The sequence below is a fragment of the Lagenorhynchus albirostris genome, chromosome 5 (genome assembly GCF_949774975.1).
Source record: "Lagenorhynchus albirostris chromosome 5, mLagAlb1.1, whole genome shotgun sequence".
Taxonomy (NCBI): Eukaryota; Metazoa; Chordata; class Mammalia; order Artiodactyla; family Delphinidae; genus Lagenorhynchus; species Lagenorhynchus albirostris.
Genome location: NC_083099.1, coordinates 75159189 through 75183834, shown reverse-complemented (window position 1 = coordinate 75183834; position 24646 = coordinate 75159189). Strand labels below are relative to the sequence as shown.

Genomic DNA, 24646 nt, shown 5'->3' with positions numbered 1-24646 from the left:
CCAGGAAAAAAATCACTCCTTCCCCCCAGTGGAGATGCTCCAAATGTCCAGCAAGCTGCAAGGCTCAGGCTGGACACTGCACTGGCCCTTAGCACTGGAGTGGGCCCTGGGGGCTCCCCGATGTACAGGGGTTAACATTTTAGATGTTAGATCATGGGGCAGTCTGGAGGTTCTGGGGGATGGACCAGGATGCCAGAGGGTAGGGGGCACGCAGGGAGCTCAGATGAGTGACTTTTCCCACAGAAGAATCTTAATAGATGAAAAAGCAATAAAGCCAGATGAGGGTGTACCAACTGAACTGTCACCTTCCCGCAACCAACACTTTTATGAAAGATGAGACTGTTTAGAACACACCCCAGGGGCAGCCTTGAAGGGGAAAAGAAGAGCCGCTATCATAGAAAGACAGTGGTATTGTTCCCACCTCAGGAAAGAGCTCAGCTTTACAGTCAAACAGATCCAGTTTCACACGCAGATTTGCCATGCGTTACTACAAATTATATAATCCCTGCTTTCCTCATCTGTTAAGTGGGTATAACTGTTCCTCCCCCATGAGGTTATGATAATGAGATAAGCCCTGAGAGGTGCTAGCCAAAATGCCTGGCCCAGAAGTGCTCATCCAATACAGCGGCCGCCGCCGCCACCACCACCATTAGAGGTGGCTGGTCTGTGCTCTTGATCTCCTTCCTTTTTCTTTGTTAACATAGCTGGTGGCCCCAGCTCCCTTTCTCTGTCCATATTCCAATGTAGATGCCTAGTCACTATTGCCATAAAAAGACAAAGTACCCGAAGTGTGAAATATCAGGCAGTTATCTTTTTCCTACAGCATCCCAGGAATAGTTCCGTACTCTGGAGAGAAACAAAGACTTTTGATGCCAAACCACCCCAGATCACAAAGCTACAAAATTATGGACACTTTGGGTACTAGCGTCTCAGTCAAAGCATAGGATTTAGGATTACAGTTGCCATGTATCCTCAAGGCTGCAGAAAATCCAGGGTTAGAGTAAACAGTGATTGATTGATTATCAATATATGACACCATTTCCAAATGGTACAAAAGAATACCCTGCTGTTTATTTTCTTTCTTTAAGCTTAGTTAATAGATTCATATTTTTGTTCTGAAAACACTTAATATTGAAAACTATAGACAATCAAACACATATCTGTCCCGCTCTCCCAGAAATGACAATTGTTAACATTTGTTATGCTTGCATCAAGTCTTTTTTTAAAAAGAAATAAAATATGACAGATAAAATTAAAATCTATTTCCTTCCCTACTCCCAAATTTATTTCTTGCGTATAATCACTTTCATGAATTGATCTTTGTCAAATCCAGTTCTACTTAATTCTGGTCTTTATCTAAATTTTCTTTCTTTTTTTTTTTTTTTTTAACGGCAAGTAAATAAAAAGAAACATGGGCAATGTGGCCGGTGAAGATGTCTATGTGAGGAGGGGCTTTCTGGCCTCTGAAACTGCACCATGACACACCCCTCAGCGGCTCGGGAACAGCACACACTCACTGCAGGTAAAGGCTATTGGGGGTTGTCTTGCAAACCCAGACCTACAAACATCTAGAAAGCAGTGCAGACCCCCATAAGGCCATCTGCTGAACTCCAAAAGGCTTACCTGGGTCCAGGTGTGTGAAAGAGCCCACCACAAAGTCCAGCGTGGACACGGCCAGCAGGAGCAGCAGCAGCAGCTGGAGGCGGATTATCCATTTGACACCTGCTAGGTTGATCCCCAGCAAGGCCAGAAGCACCGCAACTGAAATTCCTCGCACGGCCCAGAGATTCCTGAGGCTCAGCAGATCGGAGATGGATTCAGCGAAGCCAGTGATATACATGGCACCTGCAACACACTGACAGGCAATTTGAGGTAGGAAGAGTCAGCAAGAGAAAAAAGCAGCAGGGCTGCCCGGCACCGAGGACCCTGCTCACCTTCGGAATTCAACACCCAGGAACCATCATGGGGGTTAAATGAGCCCTTCCCACTCAGGAGTCCTGCCTGGGGCCCTCTTTCTTCTCGTCTACATCTCTCCCACCATCCAGAGGGGAGAATGATTGTCGGTAGTAACTAAGATGAAAAGGTTATGGAAGGAAGAAGATGGGATTCTGGGCCAAAGAGACCTATAGAGGCCCCTGTGAAGAATTAAAAAGAGAACAGGAGCACAAGGGGGAGTCCCATCTCAAAGCCTTAGAAGGGCACTGAAGCAAACCTCAGCTTTTTCTCTATTTCTTTGCATGTCACTATTATTATTATTTTTTGTGTGTGTGTGGTACGCGGGCCTCTCACTGTTGTGGCCTCTCCCGCTGCGGAGCACAGGCTCCGGACGCACAGGCTCAGCGGCCATGGCTCATGGGCCCAGCCGCTCCGCTGCATGCGGGATCTTCCTGGACCGGGGCACGAACCCGTGTCCCCTGCATCAGCAGGCGGACTCTCAACCACTGCGCCACCAGGGAAGGCCTATTTTTTAAATTACCTAAAACTCAGAAATAAGAAAAAAAAAAAAAGTGGGCAGCCTGTCCTTCCAATGGAACAAGGCTACCCAAGGACTATCTAAGTGAATGTACTAAGTTCTACTCACTGTTTACTACTGCTTAAATGTATCAAATGTCCCAGACTTAGTGAAGTTACATGTTAACTTATGGATTTTTTTCTTCCTGCAGAGATGTACAGAACTCCTGCCTGGTGGAACAGACAACACAAAAGATGAGGGTTTGTGGTCCTGTAAGACATTAACCGGTTTTGTATCTAACCTAGCAATCTTATCCTTATATTTATTTATGAAACTGCTGAACTAGGAATTTATGGATTTGATCTGTACCCGTCGAGGGTCCATACCTCACTTCTCAACCTTAACATCTTACTGGCTCCTCCACTAATTAATGAGCTAAATAAACCCTTTGGCACATGTTTATTTTATATTTGCCTGAGAGTCATGATGCTACCTCTTAAAAAACCTGAAACATAATTTCAAATAAATATTTGAAAATAACACCAGCCTCATTTTCCATAGTTCCTCAGCCCCCTTCTCTTATCGGGTTGGTCCCTTTACCCTCCCCCAGGGCCGGCAGGGCACTCTCATCACTGTCGCTCTGCACTTGTTGCTCTCTCAGGAAACAAACTCTAGTCAAACCACAGTCAAGTTCCTCCTTTTCCATGAAGCCTTTCCTCATCCCCTGTTTTTGAATAAATACTATGCTTACTGCTGGTACCTTGCAATTAATTATCTGGCTCTGTATTCTATTATTATTTCATGCATATAAGTTTGTCCCCCCCACACACCAAGAACGCAAACATCTTTAAAAAAATTTTATGCTGATTGCGCCTTCTAAAATCCCCTGCATTTGCTAACTACATTGCAAACAATTTATAAATACTTTATGATATGTTGACTGTATGAAAAATGCTCCGGGAAGCAGACACCATTAAGTTCTAGTCCGTTAATATAAAGACAAGAAGGCTTATACAATTTCTGTGTTTGAGGGGAGCTCACCAAGGAGGCTCCATTCTTCACTGAGATCGGCTCACTTTGCAGCCAGACATAACATCATTGTCGGTATTCCCCAAATTTAGAGTAGGCATTTCTGTCTGTATTTGGGTGAGGGGGGGAAGCCCAATAAATGTAGGGGAGGGCTTCCCTGGTGGTGCAGTGGTTGAGGGTCTGCCTGCCGAGGCAGGGGACACGGGTTCGTGCCCTGGTCCGGGAGGATCCCACCTTCCGCGGAGCGGCTGGGCCCATGAGCCATGGCCGCTGAGCCTGCGCGTCCGGAGCCTGTGCTCCGCAACGGGAGAGGCCACAACAGTGAGAGGCCTGCGTACCGCAAAAAAATAAAAAATAAAAAAATGTAGTACTGATTATCGTTTGTACAGGCATCACTTTCCCAGGTGTCTGAGGTCTCTCACATGCAGAGGGTGATGCCAGAACTTGAATATGACTCTTTGCACCTGGAGCTTCCAAACCGATTACTGAAGTAACCCCAGTAGCGCCCCTCTCTCAGGTTTGTACCTAAAATCACTTTTTAGCCCAAAGATGCCAGTAACAAAAAAAGTAAAAGCTCTGGAGGATATGTGACAAGAGCACGGTGGTCAGAAGCAGAGCCTATGAAACCAAACTACCTAAGGCCAAATGCTGTGGCTCCCAGCCTTAGCTGTGTGACTTGGGAAAATGTTTCAACCTCTCTGTGGCTCATGTCTGCCTCTGTGAAACACAGATAATAATAGTACTTACTTCAAAAGGTTATTGTGAGGAATAGAGAGCCCAGAAATAAACCCACACACCTACATTCAATTAACCTTCAACAAAGGAGGCAAAAATATACAAGGGGAAAAAAGACACTCTCTTCAGCTAGTGGTGTTGGGAAAGATGGACAGCCGCATGTAAATCAATGAAGTTAGAACCCCTCTCACCTTACACAAAAATAAACTCAAAATGGCTTAAAGACTTAAACATAAGACATGATACCATAAGACTCCTAGAAGAGATCATAGATGAAACATTCTCTGACATAAATCATACAAATGTTTTCTTAGGTCAGTATCCCAAGGCAACAGAAATAAAAATAAACAAACAGGACCTAATCAAACTTACAAGTTTTTGCACAGCGAAGGAAACTATAAGCAAAATGAAAAGACAACCTACGGAATGGGAAAAAATATTTGCAAACAATGCGACCAACAAGGGCTTAATTTCCAAAATATACAAACAGCTCATACAACTCAACAACAAAAAAAACAAACAATGCAATCGAAAAATGGGCAGAAGACCTAAACAGACATTTCTCAAAAAAAGATATACAAATAGTCAATAAGCACATGAAAAGATGCTCAAATCACTAATTATTAGAGAAATGCAAACCAAAACTACAATGAAGTACCACCTCACAATGGTCAGAATGGTCTTCATTAAAAACTCTACAAATAACATATGATAGAGAGGATGTGGAGAAAAGGAAAACCTCCTACACTTGGTGGGAATATAAGTTGATGTAGCCACTATGGAAAACAGTATGGAGGTTCCTCAGAAAACTAAAAACAGAATTACCATATGATCCAGCAATCCCACTCCTGGGCATATACCCAGACAAAACTCTAATGCAAAAAGATATATGCACCCCTATGTTCACAGCAGCACTATTCACAATAGCCAAGACATGGAAACAACCTAAATGTCCATCAACACATGAATGGATAAAGAAGATGTGGTACATATATACAATGGAATACTACTCAGCCATAAAAAAAGAATGAAATAATGCCATTTGCAGCAACATGGATGGACTTAGAGGTTACCATACTAAGAGAAGTAAGTCAGAAAGAGAAAGACAAATAATATCACTTATATGTGCAATCTCAAATATGACACAAATGAATCTATCTATGAAATAGAAACAGACTCACAGACAGAGAACAGACTTGTGGTTGCCAAGGGGGAGGTGATTGAGGGAGGGATGGAGTGGGAGGCTGGGGTTAGCAGATGTAAGCTATAATATACAGAATGGATAAAGGTCCTACTGTATAGCACAAAGAACTAAACTCAATATCCTATGATAAACCATAATGGAAAAGAATATTAAAAAAAAAAGAATGGATGTGTATATGTGTGTATACACACACACACAACTGAATCATTCTGCTGTACAGCAGAAATTAACACACTATTGTAAATCAACTATACTTCAATTTAAAAAAAAGATAATTTAAATAGCAACAAAAAGAAGAAGAAGAAGAAGAAACCACCTTTAAAAAAAAAGGTTATTGTGAGGATTAAATGAGATAATTCGTGTAAAGTCCTAGAACAATACCTGGCTCATAGTTAGAGTTGGAGAAATAATAGCTATTGGCATTATCATTATTACTTTATTATTAGCTACTGATGTAAAGGAAACAGTAGTTAGCCATGAATTTCATAAAAATACTTTGTTAATGCTAAATAAATGATGATAATGTCACTGGAAATTTGCAACGTAAGTTGTAAGTCAGGATTCTTGAAACTGAAGAGACTTACGTTTAAGGGAAAGCTATAACAGCCCAAAATTAAACCAGCTTTTCAAAATCTCAGGATTTGGGGGTAAGAGGTAAGGGTAATTATGGAATGTAGGTAAGTAAAAGTATCATAGAGATTTTATATTTGGTATGTGGAGGAGCTAACAAGTAATGTTTTTGTTTGGGAAGTATAGAAAAAGTATAATTATAGCTTCTAAAAGTAGATAATAACTACCCACAGAATGAAAAGCATAGTATCAATAGAACTTCCAAATCAACAAGGGGGAAAACACAACAGAAATAAATTTGAGCTACATTGGCAATATATGGAGAAATTTTTTAAATTTCAAATTATCTAGAAAGTAATAAAAAGGATTGATTCTAAAACTCGGGAAGCACATTAATCCTGCATTCAGAAGGGGAAAAAAGTATAATTCTAAATGTTTATATTAGTTTTAAAATGCAGAAAAATACATGAACAAAGTATTAACTTAAGTGACTTTAAAAATCATTATAAATAAAAAGACAGTAGGAAGAAGTATTTAATAAAAGGATATATGAAATGAAAGAAAAATATGAAAGGATATAAAGAACAAAAGCTGATTTTTTTTTGAGATCAATAAAATACATAAACACCTGGCAACCTGATTAAGAGGAAAAGAGAAAGAGCAAAATTACAGACTTTTAGAAATGAGAAAAGGAATAAAACTACTCTTACATAAGAGAGTAAAAAAATGAATAGAGAAAGAATGTGTCACGAATTAACATACATCCATATTATACAATACTAAGCAACTACTTTAAAAGCATGGCTTCAAAGCATTGACCTAGAAGAATGTCTATGACTCACTGTTCAGTGATAAATAAAAGTCATGGGATAGAGTATGAAATTTGTCCCTTTTTAAAAACTTCAAAAATCCATAAATTCATGTAGATGAGCACAGGGAAAGGTGCTGAAGAGGATGCTAGGTGTTCACACTGGTTACTGCAGGAGGGGAGGGAAACTACGTTTTCTTTAAATTATCTCTGATATGCTAACTGGCTACAATGAACATCATTTTGTAACTGTAAAGCAATTTTATAAAGGAAAATAAAAACAAACATATTGAGAGTATTATTCTGTTTATGCAAAAACTGTATCTGGGCACACAGAGCACAGTGCATCTAGGATGCAAGGCTCCCCAACAGCCGGCTCTCAGCCAGTGAGCTCGGGCCTGGCCCGGGCTCCGGCCTGCCCTCGGGAGAGGTGTGGACAACAGCGGCTGCCAGCCCTTCCCCAGAGCAATCCAACCACCCCAGACATGGTCTCCCTTCCAACCATGAAGCTCCTCTTCATTGGAAAACATCCCTTTCGATTTGTTTAATGCATAAACCTTCCCAGAATTTATTATATTAAAAAAAATTTTTTATCTGCTCTTAAAGTTTATAATCATAGGCATTCGTTTTTCTCTTTCGTCCTCTACAGAGAACTTCTAACCCTCTGCCACAGGAAGCAGGAGGTGTCACCCGCTATATTTTCAGGGTGTAACGCCTCCCTTCCAGGGCCTCTGTTTTTAAAAAATTGCATTTTCACAATCATAGGCAATTTTCTTTCCATCTTTGGGTACCTACCTAGAAAGCCAGAGTTGTCCCTCCACACCCCTTCCCTTCTCACACGAAATCCCTAGTTTAAAGTTTGAATTGGTTGGCTGTATGTCCTACATATGTGTTCCCTCCCACAATGCAAACCCCAGGTCCCTGAAAGTTTTCCAGTCCTCCACTGTTTTTACAGAGTCTAGCGAAGAGCAGGTAAGCCATGCATAAATGCTTTTAGACAGGACAGTGCAAGCTGAAGCTGGATATTCTGGTGTCCAGGGTAAGCAGCCCCAAAGAAGTGCTCAGGTGAGTGGGGCAGGGAGTGAGGAGAGACCCCAGTTCATCGCCTCCTCCACTGGCCCAGGGGTCTGACCCCACACTACAGGCCCCGCACCAACGTCTCAGAGAGATGAATGGGGAAGGGTTTGGGAGGATGCAAGGAAATGGAAAGATTTTGTAAGCTTTAAAAATCATTATTTTAGGGCTTCCCTGGTGGCGCAGTGGTTGAGAGTCCGCCTGCCGATGCAGGGGACACGGGTTCGTGCCCCGGTCCGGGAGGATCCCACGTGCCGCGGAGCGGCCGGGCCCGTGAGCCATGGCCGCTGGGCCTGCGCGTCCGGAGCCTGTGCTCCGCAACGGGAGAGGCCACAGCGGTGAAAGGCCCGCGTACCGTGGAAAGGAAAAAAAAGAAATCATTATTTTAAGCGTCTGTATCTCCTAAACGTTGATGCTTTGGGGCAAGGGCCGGCAAACTTTGGCCCTCTGACCAAATCCTGCTGCCACCTGCTTTGGGCATAAGTTTGACTGGCACACAGCCATGCCCGCTTCAAACTGTGTATGGCTGCTTTCACACTTACACAGCAGAGTTGAGTCACTGTGACAGAGACCTATGACACCCTCACAAAAAACTAAAACATTTACTATCTAGCCCTCTATAGAAGAAGTTTGCTGACCCTGCTCCGGGGCACAACAGGCCATCTCCTCGGGCAATTACTAAAGACACATGAGTGCATGCATGCCCTGGGATGAGGGAATTAGGGGTAATAAGAAACAGGAATAAGGACCCTCAGAAAACCCAACCACATCCTGGAAGAAAAAGATCTCAAATCAATGACATAACCTTCCACCTTAAGGAACTGGAAAAAGAAGAGTGAACTAAACCCAGAGCAAGCAGAAGGAAGGAAATAATAGAGATTGGAGCAGAAATAAATGAAATAGAGGTCAGAAAAAGAATAGAGAAAAGCAACAAAACCAAAAATTGCTTCTTTGCAGACAAACCTTTAACTAGACTGCGTAAGAAAAAAAGAGAGAAGACTCGAATGATTAAAATCAGGAATGAAAGCAAGGCCATTGCTACCAATCTTACAAAAACAAAAAAAAGATTATAAGGGAATCTATGAATGATTATATGCCAAAACCTTAGATAACCCAGATAAAATGGACAAATTGCTACAAAGACACAACCTACCAAAACTCAAGAAGAAACAGAAAATCGGAATACGCCTATATAAGTAAAGAGACTGAATTAGTAATCAAGACTTCCTGCAAAGAAAAGCCCAGGACCATATGGTTTCACCACCAAACTCTACCAAACGTTTAAAGAAGAATTAACACCAATCCTTCACAAACTCTTCCCAAAAATAGAAGAGGAGGGAACACCTCCCAACTCATTCTGTGAGGCCAGCATGAACATGACACCAAAACTAGACAAAGATATCACGAGAAAGCTACAGACCAACATCCCTCATAATATATAGGCAAAAATCCTCAACAAAATACTAGCCAACTGAATCTAGCAACATATAAAAAGGATTAGCAGCCACACCCTGATTAGGAAGCCCACCCAGCTCAGCTGCAGAAGCAGCAGAGGCATGGAGAGGACCCTGACCAGAGGGGCACCAATGTTTCTGGCTTTTCTTAGTAAGAAGTTTTTTGATTACTAATTCAATCTCTTTACTTATGTAGGCGCATTCTGATTTTCTGCTTCTTCTTGAGTTTTGGTAGCTTGTGTCTTTCTTTGTGAGCACCTTTCCTCCAAGTCACCTCACATACAGGAGGCTTCCTCTCTCTGGGAGGGGGGGAGGCCCAAACCTCAGCGCTGGTCCCCTGTCTGTGGTATCTGCTTCAAGAGTGGAGCTTTTTGTCTACCCAGAGAGCAGGGAAAGTGAGGACTGCTGTTTGTCCATCTTGCAGCCTGCTTGGCTATAAAATAGCAGAGAAGTAAAAAAAAAAAAAAAAAAAAAAAAAATCGATATACAAATCCCCAGGGTAATAAAGTAAACTGACAGTTTATTACTCACTTCCAAACTCCCGCTTAAAGATCTTTCTCCATAAAGGCAAGTGGTTTTTAAGAGTGCACTGACCATGTGTCTGCCTTCCACACATCTCCCCTACACACACACACACACATACACACACACACAGCTTTGTGCTGTTGGAGAATCAGATGTATTTTTGCTACAATACCCTGCCCCTGCTGCTTTAAAAATAAAAGAAACAGACCGACACTTTCTTTGAGGAGACTCTTGTACTCTTACTCAGACAGATTCTTTTAACTGTTTTTTCAGCCACCCACCACCCTTTGCACCATCATTAAAGCCTTTTTCAGTCCAAGAAGTGCTTACAAAGAGCTGCTTCTTAAGGTCCGCATTTGCTTCCTCAGCATTAGGTCACCGTCCCTGTGTTTTAGCTAAACACGCTTCAGTACTTCTCCCTACTCAGTGGTTTTCTGAGGGCCTCCATCCACATTAGTATTCTCCTTCTCAGACACAGCATCCACACAGGGGCTTTCAGCCTCCCTGTTCAGGCCATCAAGCTATCAATGCGCCTAGAGCTCCGGTTCATTTGAGAACAGCCTGCTTCTAAGGAAGTCCTTGGCACAGGCAAAATGTCCCCTTTTCAGTGTAAAAGTGCCCCCGGGACCGGGCCACCCAGCTGCCACCCCGGCTCCGGCCACTGCTGTGCACTCCCCTCCCTAGAACAGTCTGTAAGGATGGTCCCAGCCCAGACCCAGCTCCCTGGTGGAAGCAGGACTCCAGAGGCAAAGGGGGTGGAAAGGACGGAGCCCTGGACTGAGGGTCAGGGCCCTGGACTATGAGCTTGTTTCCACTATGAGCTCTCCGCAACTGCCCACTTGCCTGTCACCAGGTCAGAGGGGAACGTGGATGAGAAGAAGGTGGCAGAAAGCAAGGCAAGGTAAGCGATTCCATTGGCCAGTGGCCTCACCTGTCCAAGCACGTACAGCAGCCCGATGGCGCCTCCGGTCTGCCCGCCGAGGACCGCCGCGATCATGGAGTAGACGCCGCCGGTGCCCACGTCGCAGTGCTCCCCAACCCCGATGCCGGACAGCACTGTGACCAGGGCCACCAGGGCGACGAAGGACACCAGAAACACACCCACGAGCACTCCCGTGTTTCCCTGCGGCGGAAGAGCAAGGAGCCAGGTCAGGGTTAGGGCACGGAGGGAGCACTGCCCACCGCTCCCACGCCCCCGGGGGTGGGCCCGCTGGAAAAGGACAAAGGGCCACAGGAGTGAGGCCTGGAAGGGATTCCAGATGAACGTAGTGTCCCTGCAGCAAACTCTTAAGAGGCTTCCCAGCGCCGACAATGGCAAGTCGAAGCCATGCCATACCCTCTTGAAGCCCCTCCTGGTCTCTCCCCTCTCCACCTCCCCAGGCCCCCTCATCCCTCTGCCGACAGCCCTCCCCCAGACGCACGCGGCGCCCCAGCGCGAAGTCACGTGCCCCCTTGCCCCCCACACACACACCCACCCACCCATGCGGATCCCCTGCCTGGAATGCCTTTCTGCCCGTTCCTCTTCCTTGGCAGGTTCACTCCAACGCATCCCTCAAGACAGGGGTTAGAGTTTCCTCCTGCAGGAAGCCGTCCCTGGGAGCCTTCCTCTGGCTCCAGTAGTACCCAGGACTCAGTGCTTATCACAGCACTTATCACACTGAGTCTTGTTCCAAAGCCCGTCTTTACCTCTGGGCTGCCAAGAGAGCAGGGTTAGGTTTGGGGTTTTTTCCCTTGCTTTCCCCATTTCTCTTTCATTTGTGTGCATAGCACTCTTGCCGCCCATACTGCATCTACTCTCTTCTCGCACTTCTGACATTTAAAAATGCTTATCACCTGCAAGTTATTTGAACGTTTAGAAGTTCACTGCATTGAAAAATTGGTTTATTTATATGAAAAACCTTTTATAAATGAGTAGAGAAGCATGGGGAGGGGGGAGAAAAAGAGGTAAATATTTTATTTCTATTTTGGCATCTATTGATATTTAGATGGAGGTTGGAGAATGAAGTGGGATTACTGTATTTGTTAATCTGTTGGATTTTCAGCTGAGAGTAATGCCAAGCAAAATTATGATTCTGTTGATAGAGAAGGGGAAAAACTGGATCTAAAGTTCGCCACGGTAGACTACATGGTACCTAAAGAATTAGGTTATATTCAGTTATGCTTTATTCAGTTACTTATTTTGCTGTTTCTATATTTTTAATGAACTTATATAATGACTATTTTCTTCCTTTGTTCGTGCTTTTAAATTGTCTACATGGGATAATTTTTAAAAGTCTGTACCAGTCTTTAAGTTTTCATACCAAAATTGCCACTTTAACGTTTTCCAAATTATAAATATGCTGCCAAATTATTCTTTAGAATTAATATTTTCTATTTAAAAATGACTTGGGCATGACCTCTACTTATTTTAATTTTATGCTATCCTCTAGAAGCTCTACCTTATTTTTGGCATTTCACATTTACCTTTCCTTCCATGTTCAAATATGATTTTTCAGGTAAAACTAATGTCAGAATTGAAAAGGAGAGATCATTTTAGGACAAAAGGATGTATTTGTGTGGTAGCAGCCTCAAAGATGGTCCCAGTGGTCCCCACCTCCTGGCATTCGTGCCCTTGTGTACTCTGCTCCCCTTGAGCGGGGGCTGGATGGAGTGACTCACTTTTAATGAGCAGAGCCCCGCAGAAGTGATGGGATGTCACTTTTGAGATGAGCGTATGAGAAGACCGTGGCTTTCGTCTTGGGCACTTGCTCCCTCCCTCTCTCTTAAGTTGCTGGCCCTGGGGGAAGCCAGCTGCAGTTACTGAGGCAACCCTATGAAGAGGCCCACGTGACAAAGCCTGACAACAACCTCACAAGTGATCCTGGAAACAGACCCTCTGCCAGTGGAGCCTTCCGATGAGAGTGCAGCCCTGACTGACAGCTTGGCTGCAACCCCATGAGAAACCCTGAGCCAGGGGCACCCAGCTAAGTTGCTCCTGGATCCCTGAACCACAGTAATGACAAGATAACACATATTTGTTGCTTTAAGCCGCTAAGTGTTGGGATAATTTGTTGTGCAGCAATAAATAATTAACACAACTTGTACTTCACTTTGGGGACGGGACTGACACTTCTGGATAGCCATTTCTCAAAAAAGTCACCCAGCGAGAGGCTTAAGAGGAGGCCCTAAGATTTAAGAAGAGAAATAGAGAGAGCTTACCCCTCTCTCCTTCCACCGTTCCATAAGCAGCCCCTGCGTAAGGCAGAGCCCAGGGGCCCAGGCTGTCAGTGCCAGGCCTTCCTCTGCCACAGCAGTCAGGGTGCTGGGCCTCCCCTGGACACAGGCTGGAGAGGCGCTGGGCAGTGGGGTGGCGTCCGGGAAGGGGAAAAATCGGAGGTTGATCCCAGAAGCCTGAGAATGGCATCTGAGCTGGAGGATTTGTGTTTTTGGAAGTGGGGGCCCCTGTAAGTTTGGGAGGAGTATGAGAGACACCCACACCAGAGAGGTTGCTAACCTTGCTCTAAGCTTTCCACACGTTAATAAAGAAAACTTTCAGACCCATCCTGGCTATGGCTAAGGCTGAACCCTGAGCTAAGGGCCTGGGTACGGAGTAGAGCAAGAGCTGAGGAAGGTGTGGCCTCAACCAGGCCTCCTAAGAGGACTAAGAACCCCATACACCCCACAACAGTGAAGCTTCATCCCCTGGAATTTGCAGATGTGATGGTTAACTTTATGTGCCAACTTGGCGAGATTATGGTGACCAGTTGTTTAGTCAAATACTAGTCTAGAAGTTGCCGTGAATGTATTTTTAAGATGGGATTAACATGTACAATCAGCTGACTTTTTTTTTTTTTTATCTTTTGGCCACGCCACGTGGCATGGGGGATCTTAGTTCCCTGACCAGGGATGGAACCTGCGGCCCCAGCGTTGGAAGCGCGGAGTCTTAACCGCTGGACCGCCAGGGAAGTCCCACAATCAGCTGACTTTAAGCAAAGGAAATTATCCTCCATAATGTGGGTGGTTCTCATGCAATCAGTTGAAGGCCTTAAAAGCAAAGACTGAGGCTTCCCGAAGAAGAAGGAATTTGGTCTCCAGACTGCAACATAGTAGTTCTGCCTGAGTTTCTAGGTTTTGGACTCAAAAAACTGCAACATCTATTCCTACCTGCATCTCACTTATCCTACACATTTGGGACTTGCCAGCCCCCAAAATCATAGAGCCAATTTCTTACCATAAACACATACCCCTCTCTCTCTCTGCCTCCATGAGATGATAGAAAATATATACAGCCGTCCCTAGGTATCCACAGGGGGATTAATTCCGGGACTGGTCTTGGATACCAAAATCTGCGGATGCTCAAGTCCCACTGTCAGCTCTTCCTACCTGCAGTTTCCCTTCCACGGATTCAACCAACCGTGGACCGTGCAGTACTGTATTATTTATTGAAAAAAACCTGAGCATAAGTGGACCGTGCAGTTCAAACCCATGTTGTTCAAGGGTCAACTTGGTCTCTGCACCTGGTTCCTGGCACAGAGCTCCTGAAACCTTGTCATTTCTTAAGTGACAAGAGCACTAGAAGCATCTCTTGTTCTAACATTTGTCTTTGACCCCATCCCTGACACGGGGCTCCTAAAACCCTTGTAAATTCCTAAGCGATTAAAACCACAAGGAGCATTTTTTGTTCTAATGAGGTCGCTGTCAGTGGGCTGCTGGATGGGGGCTGGTCACCAGAAAAACCAAGCCGCGATTAGAAGCTTGGAGTTTTCACCAGCACCACCCCCAACACACATATACACACTTCTCTAGAGAGGGGAGAGGGGCTAGAAATGGAGTTAATAATTGATCATGTGTGATGAAGCTGCTATAAAAATCCCCAAAGAATGGGGTTGGAAAGCCTCCAGGTGGGTGAACATAGCCACATACCAGGAGAGTGATGTACCCCAACTCCACGGGGACAGAAGTTCCTGCTCTTGGGACCTTTGCAGACCTTGCCCTAGGTATCTCTTCATCTGTCTTGATCATAATCCTTTAATAAGCTAATAAACATAAATAAGTGTTTCCCTGCTGCTCTAGCAAATTAATGGAATCTGGGGGGGCGTGGGTCATGGGAATGGGGGGGTCGTGGGAATGGGGGGGTCGTGGGAACCCCGGATGCACAGCCTCGGTCAGAAGCATAGGTGACAACCTGGACTTGTGATTGGCAGCTGAAGTGGGTGGGGGCAGCCTTGTGGGATGGAGCCCTTAACCTGTGGGATCTGATGCTCTCTCCAGGTAGTGTCAGAATTGAGTTACATTGTAGGATACTCAGCTGGCGCCACAGAATTGCTTGATGTGGGGAGAAATCTGGTGACCAGCAGTGTCAAGTGAAGTGTTCCGTGTGAAAGTAAGGAGAAAGGCACGGAGGAGAACCGTAGGCTTTTACAATTTCTTCTCCCTCCCCCTCCCCTCCCCCTCCCTCTCCCCCTCCCCCCCCCTCCCCCTCCCCCTCTCCCTCTCCAGGCAGGGCATCAGACGAGTTAAAGAACACCGGGAAAGCTGGAGACGGTCACAAACTGGAGGCAAACTTGCCATCAGCCTGCTCTCTCTGACCCACCTCTAGTCCCACCCACAATGTGCCCTGACTTCCGTGCTCATATTCCTGTAGGTAAATCCATGGTGAGGCTTCCACAGGAACCTCTGTCTGAGGCCCAGGTTCTCAGGATTCTCATTTAAAAAGCAATACTAGCTACTCCATGTACTGGATTTTGTTCTGTGCTTCCGGAGCATCCATGCTTCAGGAATCTGTTGACTACACTGTGGAATACCCAAGGGTGACAGAGCTTTAAATGCCCCAGGCCCACAGGAGGCTCCAGGGCCACCAGCTCATCACTCACCACCAGCCAGCCAGTCCTCAAGAAAAGGACAACCCCAAAAATGTTGATCATGCAGGACGTGAACACACCATCCCAGGTCCCGAACAGCACTGGTTCCCATATGAACAGCTGGATCTTCCACCAGGGCTGGGGCTGGGCCAGAGCCTCCTGAAAACGGGGCACACAGGAGTCAGCTCAGCAGCAGTGGGGAGGGCTGGAGCGGGGAGGGAACGGAGGTGGGTGCTGGGAGAACTCAGCTTTAAAGCTCTCCTGTTGGGCCATGCCCTGCAGGCCTGTGCGCATAGCAATTCCTGCGCCGTTTGCAGCGCAGACAAGCTGTTCAGCAAACTCGGGTTCCCTTTCCTTCCGGCCACTCGGGAGACTGCATTTCCCAGTCTCTTTACAGGCGGTGTGGCCACGTGACTGAGTTCCAGCCACTGGGATGCGGGTGAGCGCGGGATGCTGGGCTCCAGCTCTGACATCGGTCAGGAGCTCTGGGTGACACCATCCTCCCTTTCAGTCTCTCCCTTCCTGGTGGGAAGAGCAGCTTCCAGCAGTTACTAATCTTTGGGGAACCTCCCTTTACTTACCTTTTTCTCCTCTGGCTCTTCTAACACTTCTGTAATGAACTCTATGTATTAAATTCCCTCTGTTGAAAACATCTAGGGCAGTTTCTGTGTTCTTGACTGAACCCTGGCTGGTACGGTGATCCCTAAGTGCCCTTCCATCCCATACCCCAGGGTCCCAAGGCATCATCTGGCAGTCGTCTAGAATCACAGGCTAACAAGTGGTGAAACAGATGCTTTCCTCATTTTTCCAATTCAAAAATAACAAAGGCACTTACAGTACACTCATACAGAAACTCTTCACTAAAAAGACTAAACCTTATGGAAATACTAAAACGATCTTAAACAAAATCAGTAGCCACTCATACGATGAACTGCTCCTGCACAGGTTTAGTAATTAACCTAAATTCAGACATCACTGGACTCTTCCAATGGCCTCAAACTACTGCAGCAGTGATGAAGTGATTCTCACCTGGGGGTGGGGAAGGGAGGCACCCAACTAAGACCCACCGTGTGCACTAAGTCTAACTGGTGCGCGTATGTGATCTATAACCTCAGGGAGATGGCAGAGAAGTCAAGGGACAGGGGACATCTAAGGTCCAGAGACAGGGGCAGAGGCCCTGAACAGCTGAGAACAATGGGTGCGCTCATGATCTAGGACCAAGGCCAAAGGCCAACTATGCTCAATCAAAACGAAAGGAGAGGATCCCAGCTTCCCCCCTTGTATCGTACACCTACAGGTGAAAAAAGGGCCTCAAGAAATCACCAGGGCCATCAGTGACGCCACGCAGGACAGATGGGCCGGGGGGCTCCTGACACCAGCTGAAACACCTTTCATCTCTGTATATCTCTGTGCATCTGTCTTTTGCAAACCACTAATGAGGAATCTCCTGAAAGTCAATAAACATGAGAACAGTGATCTTGGCTAAGAGCAAAGACCCTGCCAACCTATGCTTATCTTTGAACAAATGGTACCAAGGGACTTTGTGGTAAGTAAGATTGTTTTCTAGGATCCTAATCTCAAAACTCAGGACCTGGCCCAACTTCCCGTCTCTGCTTGTGTTCGCTTCCTACCATGGCTTGTTACAGGGCTACCATTTATTAGAAACAGTCATAACAATAGCAACTATCAGCAACAAAGAGTAATAATTTAGGGAGTGCTTTCAGCTTCCACATCAATTCCCCACTTTGGTGCTCAGGTCACCCCGGGAGCGAGGCAGGGAGAGGGCCCCTGTCTACAGCCAGCCGAGGAAAGCAAGCCCTGGAGAAGAGACACAACCAGCCTAGGTCCACAGCTGGGGTTTGAATTCCCCAACCCAGACTGTACAACCTGCACCACAGGTCACAGGCCCTTTTCTCTCCTAAATGTCAATGTTTCAGGTGCAATTTCTAACATCCTGGATTTCGCTTAATTGTGAGTACCTCTGCTTTACGCTTAAAATTCCTGTTGTGATTTTAGAAACTGTATTCCTCTGTCATCACAGCCTTCATATTTCCCCTGTAAAACCTGCTTTGTTTATTTGTTTATTTGTTTATTTACCTAATGGGGGTATGAAAAGCTTTTCACTTCCTGGATCTCCCTGGACTAAATCAGCCTTAAAGGTGCGTCACAGATGAATGAGGCCGAAACTTTAGGAGACTCTTTACCCTGAGAATAAAGGTGTAAGTGAAGGTATACAGGGTTTGAAACGGGTTTGGTGCCCAAGTCATGACCGTTTATTTCAGGACATTTAGAGGAGTGCACATACCTTTTCTTACCAAGTGGCACAAGAACACAACTAAGTCTCCCCAAACCCTGCTCATCTGATACTGGCAAGAAACACCTAAGTTTGACCCAAGGTTGGGGCCCTGATGTTTTGAGAGAGAGAGAGAGAGAGGCATAAGCCAATGAGAGAAAAGGAAGAAGAAACAAAAGCACCAAAAAGGGGAGCCAGGATGAGATGGAGAACCCTAGAATAAAATGACAAACAGGTACTCGGGAGACCCAAGGGACAATTCCCAGGCCCCCCCCCCCCCGCAGACATGCTGCCACCAACATCAATACAGAACGTCAGCCCGGGGCCCACGCTTGTCACCTCTCCCTGGCCCACCACACCCTCCAGCCTCCCCACTTTCAGGACGCCCTCAGCCTTCTGCACTGCCCCAGGGTTGGTCTTGTGGAGAGTACCGGCCCGACAGGCAGCTCAAACCAGCTCCCTTGCATAGTAACTACCATCGGGCCGGCTCAATTCTGACACCAGTGCCAGTGGGGGGCGGTTTCTCCTACACCAAGCAATTCTCTGACACCAGTGGGTGTCCCATAGTCCAAGACAACTCCGACACTGCCCGCCCAGAGGCAGTGCCATCCCACAGTCAAGGGCTCAGTCCTACCAGACTGCCCCTCAGATGCCAATCCCAAGTCCACGTTGTCACTCTGCTTCTGACCCACGGGCTACTGATCAGAGGCTCCCACCACCCCCGTCTTGGGTTCAGTTAATTTGCTAGAGCGGCTCACAGAACTCAGACAAACATTTTACTTACTAGATTACCAGCTTATTATGAAAGGATATGACTCAGAAGCCACTAGATGAGGGGGTTTAGGGAAAGGTTTGAGGTCCATGCCCTCTCCCAGCGCAGCACTCTCCCACCATCTCCACGTGGTCACCAACCCAGAAGCTCTCCAAACCCTCTTTATTGGGTTTTTCTGGAGGCTTCATCACATAGGCATGACTGATTAAATCACTGGTCATTGGTGACTGATTTAACCTCCAGCTCCTTTCCCCTACCCTGAAAGTTCCAACCCTCCGATCACATGGCTGGTTCCTCTGTAACCAGCCTCCATCCTAGGTGATTCTAAAAGTCACCTCGCTAATATAAACCCAGTGGTGTCTGAAGGCATTTGCTATGAATATCAAGACACCTTATCACTTTTATCACTTAGGAAATTCCAAGGGTTTTAGGAGCTCTGTGCCAAATATCTATTTATTATAAATCACAGTATCACAACTGGCTACTCCCCAACCCTGCTGTCTGTCTGTCCTGCCAGCTCTCTCCGATCCCCTTCAGCTCTTGCGCAGATAGGCTGCAGGCAGAGCCATGTCTGCAGCATAAGCAGACATCCAATAGGAGGACAGAATACCAGCTTCTCCCCCCCACTCAGGGACCGCATGCCAAACCCCCTCCTTTATGGGAGGGTAAGGAAGCTCATCTCGTCTCATATATGCCCTCCCACAAAGGCCGTGGCTCACAGACTCTCCCTTTGTGCCTCTCCCTAGTCATTTCTGTTGCCCAGGGAGAGGGAGGTGGAATAGCTGGGGTGACAGGGGGTGATAGTTGGGCCAGTTCTGGGCTATCTTGTGCTTGGTACCAACTGTTGATAACTCTCTTAGAACCTCATTGTCTTCAGATTTGGGCCCCAGTCATCAATTCCAAAATAACAAGAGTCTCATTCAACACTCCACGACAGACATGACAGGTTGCGGGGAAAGGCAGGTGGCCGCAGGATGTGTGCTGTGCCCAGTATGGAGGCTACTGGGAAGCAGGGGTGGAAACTAAGAAAGAAGAGACAGAAAAGTGAGGGGCAAAGCAATCCCTCAGAAAGGGGACCACAGACATCCTCAAGGGGCAGGTTCCTCTCTTTCCTGAGGACCCTCAGGTTGGCAGGGACAACTTGGCAGGTTCCAGGGCACAGAGACTTGGAGTCTGGCCACGGGTGATTGCACCTGTGCGCTGCTCATTGCTAGGGCTTTCCTTCCCAACCTCCCAGAACAAGGAGCCAGGCCCTCTAAGCCCAGGACTGCACCCCACACTGGAGACAGCACGGCCACCTGGTGGGTGTTTTAGTTCAGAGGTAGAAGTCTTTCTCCCATGAGAATCTTCACACTCGAGCAGGGCATCTAGAAAGACAGGGAAATCACACCTGAAATGTGTCCAGAGTGGGAAACACGTGACTTCCTGCATCCAGCAAGTGGAGCTGAGTAAGGCAGAGAAAAGCTCTGCTACAGGCAATGACGCGAGCTCCCACCCAGGAGCCTCTTGTCTCAAACAGCCACCGCCCTCCCACAGGCCACCCTCCAGGCCTTACTGAACACATCTGAAATGTGAGAAAACACGTATTCTCTCTCCTGGCAGCTGGAGGAAGGGAGACTGGTAAGAAACTCTGCTTCTGCCCACTTGGGTCAGGAGTGGATCAGAGCAAGACATAGCCTGCCCCTTCCTCCCAAAGACTGGGTCTACCTGGAGCACGCACACATGCTCCAGCAGCTTGCTTTCTGAAAGCTAATCATTTAATTATTACTCGCACATCAGAGAATATCCCAAGCTGCTGCTGAACTGTGACGCACTGAGCAGAGTGGGTGCCACATTCCTTTCCTCTGGCTCTGAACAGGCACCACAAGCTGCAGCTGGGCAGGGGGGCAGCAGGGCTCCACGGGCCAGCAGCCCCCTGTGGTACCTGCATCCGATGCAAGTAGCTACATACCTGCCTCAAGGTGGGCTGCGCAGCTTAGATGAGGTGATAATCGTGAAAGTTTTTTTGGTTAGCGTGAAGCACATCAGGCAGTTTTAAATGGGGGTGAGGATTTCTTCAGGAAAGTTGGGAGGAAAGGAAAGAAGAGAGGTCTTACTGACTGTGCATCTTCTATCTGCCCTGGTACCTCGTCCTCATGTTTCAGGTGAATCCTTGCTCTACAGTTCAGCCTGAAATCTGCCTCTCTCCAACCCCTGCCCAGTCCCAGCGCTGGGGCAGCTGGCCCCTTCTGTATTGTACTAGGAGTTCGAGAATGGGTGTCCGATGAGCGCTCTGCTACCCTGACTGAAGCTGGTAATGGGAACTGCTCCGCAGGACCCACATGGAGTGGCCAAAGCCTGATGTCCCTGGATTCGAATCTGGGCAGCACGCTTGGCCAGCACTGATTTAGGCACTCCTAGTAATGTGAGATCTTCGTGGCTGTGCGGATCTCTTCTGCACAGAACAGGTTCAAAAGCCAGTGTCTCCGTAACAGTAGTTCCCGGTGCTTGATCTGTGGCTCTTCCATCTCGTGCATCCCGGTCCAAGACCGGGAATCTCCCAAGGCACAACCTGGTCAAGCAACCACAAAGGCCCAGGAGTGGCAAGACCCGCGGACGCTGTGACAGCGTTGATGTTGGTGGGGCCCCTGCCCGAGCTCTGCCTCTCAGAGCTGTACAGCCGCTCATTCCCCACAGAGCGGCCACCTCTGTGCTCAGAATGAAGAATCCAAAGACACAATGCTCTGGGCACCTGACAGCACCCCGCAGATCTAAATTCCCACAGCAGCGATGCCATGGCCACCTAAACAAGAGCTTCCCCTTCCCTTCCCAGCCTCTTTGGCAAAAGGACAGAGCCCTCCTGCGAGACTCAGGCTGCCACTAGACAGTCTACCTCAGTTTAACATCAGGAGGAGAAACACAGACCCTAATGCCCTCCCCCAGTAACAGGCAAACCAGCTAAAACTCAACTGCAATAGATTTATTTTTCTAGGTGCTTCAGTGGATCAGACAATACTATACCCATTTAAGGATTCTTATGTACTAAGTACTTTTGACGTTTGGAATCACATCAATGTTTTATATACTCAAAATTAAACAAAATCAAATCAAATCGACAGGATGAGAGAGAAAAATTAAAACAGAATGCAAAGAGAAACAAATTAACCTAACTATAATTCTAATGAATAATATAACCACACAGAAAGTGGAAAAAACTGAGCAGAGTTAACTTTTTTTTTTTTTTTTTTTTTTGCGGTACGCGGGCCTCTCACTGTTGTGGCCTCTCCCGTTGCGGAGCACAGGCTCCGGACGCGCAGGCTCAGCGGCCATGGCTCACGGGCCCAGCTGCTCCGCGGCATGCGGGATCTTCCCGGACCGGGGCACGAACCCGTGTCCCCTGCATCGGCAGGCGGACTCTCAACCACTGCGCCACCAGGGAAGCCCCAGAGTTAACTTTTGAACATAGTACTTTGACTATGTGCTCTCAGTCTAAAGACAAATAACTAACTACAAACTACTACAAATTCTAGATAGAAAGTTTGTTTTTTGCAGGGGTAGGAATTACCACTCCTGAATCTACTTTCCATGAATTGCAGGACTAAGCAAATAAGTAAATATACCGACTGGGAGTCAAGTTTCTCACTGTTGGAGAAGGCAGTTAAAATTAAGAAAAGAGGAAAGAAGAATGAACCCTGGTGTGATAAATTAGAATTAGAGGTATCAGTTTGAATTTATAGTTTTTAATATATAGAGATAGACATATCTACACATATCTATATATCTATATCTATAAATATATATCTGTCTACTTAAAGGGTCTGTAAGTCAAGACACCCCAGTAGCAATGAACATACCTAGCACCCAGATCTTGGTCTCTAAATACCATTTCTCACTTTAAGGAGCCAGAGCTCTTTGGAGAAATAGCTGATTCAGGGCTGGGGCAGAAAAAGTACAAAATAAGCCCACAATATTTTGTGCCAGAAAGTAAGGAAGGGCTCCTAAAAATGATGAGGATGTGTCATAAGGACATAGAAGCCAGCTTGAAGGGGCACCCACTGGCCAAATCTGGAACAATTTGAACATCAAAATCAGTAATAATTGCAATAGAATACACATGGAAAAAATAAGAATCTGAGTCCATACAGATATAAGCAAATGAATAAATTAAAGTAAGAGGAAGGAGGGAAAATTCTTCTTTATAGAAGACCAAGTAATATATGTAGAAGAAATGATGATGTTAGAAAATCACCATTCTGCAACCATCACAGTTATAACTGAGTCTGCCAAGAATCATCAATGTTTGCTAAAGCTAATGGGTAGAAAACTGATGAGGAACTGGATATTTCCATAGTCTCAAAGTATCCCCAACAAATTACTTATTAGTTACAAAGGGAAAATTAGTAACTTTAGAGTGGATTAACCTAGTGGGCACCACCTTAAATAAGTAACCAAAGTTAACATTACCAATAATGGGACAAGTGGAAACCCTGTACCTCCCTCCTGATATGATGCCTGGAAAAGAACACAATATCATTCTATGGGTTCCTGCCAAAAATGCAAAACCTGAATCTAATCATGAGAGTTCATGTCCCAAACTCAGAAATATTCTACAAAAAAAACTAGCCTGTGTTTTGCAAAAAAATGTCAAGATCACGAAAGACAAAGAAAGACTAAGGAACCATTCCAGATTAAATGAGACTAGAGAGGTGTGATGACTAAATGCACTGCGTGATGCTGGATTGGCTCCCAGTCCGGGAGAAAAAGCTACAGGATATAAGTGAGATAACTGGCAAAAGTGGACTGTGAAACTGTGGATTAGATAATAGGATTTATCAATGTTAAATGTCTTGATTTTTTTTTTTTTTTTTTTTTTTAGTATTCCATAGTCCAGCCATCCAGGCATGGACTATGGTTATTTTATTTTATTTTATTTGACCACACCAAGCAGCTTGTGGGATCTTAGTTCCCTGACAAGGGGTTGAACTCAGGCCCTTGACCATGAAAGTGTGGAGTCCTACCCACTGGACCAGGGAGTTCCCTAAGGGTCTTGATCTTGATAAATATAATGTGGTTAGGTAAAAGAAAAGTCCTATTCTCAGGAAATAGACAATGAAGTATTTATGGATAAGGGGACATGATGTCTACAAATTAGTTCCAAATGGTTCAGGAAAAATATATATATAATCGAATATAATAGGTATTAAAATATGTATTATATATGGAATAGAACTATGTGTATATATATAGAGAGCGCACACAAATAAAGCAAAAGGACAAAATGTTAATAACTGGTAAATCTGAGTCAAGACTATATGGTGGTTGTTTGTACTGCTGCGACTTTCTACAAGTGTGAAATGTTATCAAAATTTCAAAAGTTTAAAAATAAATAAATAGTAAAAGCAATTTTTATTTTTTAAAAGAAGCCCAGACATATTTAAAGAACAGCTTGTTCACTCTTGTACCTCTAGTGCCTAACATGGAACAGATACTTACTAAATGTGTTAGTTAAATGAATGAATGAATGAATACAATGTGCTTTAGAGAGTGACATTAGACACCTCTTTTAAGGTAGCAGAATATGCACTTTCCTACCTTCCAAATTACCATGACAACGACAGAAAAGATGTGTTGTTTTTTTTTTTAAAGTATGAAACTATAGTTATAACTAGAAAGGGAAAAAAACCAAGTGCTACTAGCAGATCAGACATTTGGAGAAATTCCTGCAGATGGGCTTGGAGGGGCAAAAAAAAAGCAAGTGATAGAGCAGCCCAGGGCAGCCAAGAGAAGAGCTGCCTTCCAAGGCACCTGAGAAGTTCCAAGTTCAGAGCCAGCAAATGCTAGGAGAAGACATAGGCCACAGCAATCATTGGGCATAACGTTATCTTGGAGGCTTTATCATGTAGATGGAAGT

At 45.7% G+C, this 24646-nt stretch overlaps 1 protein-coding gene across 2 annotated transcripts in view; it reads right to left on the bottom strand.

Annotated features, from left to right (window-relative positions):
• SLC12A8 (solute carrier family 12 member 8) overlaps window positions 1-24646 on the bottom strand; it is a 132811-nt gene that overhangs the window by 97464 nt on the left and 10701 nt on the right. For both annotated transcript variants that reach the window (XM_060150439.1, XM_060150438.1), the window contains exons 3-5: window positions 15704-15850; window positions 10783-10974; window positions 1624-1855 (exon numbers count right to left, since the gene is read on the bottom strand). In XM_060150439.1, the coding sequence (XP_060006422.1) occupies window positions 1624-1855; window positions 10783-10974; window positions 15704-15850 (571 nt within the window). The remainder of the gene's footprint in view (window positions 1-1623; window positions 1856-10782; window positions 10975-15703; window positions 15851-24646) is intronic.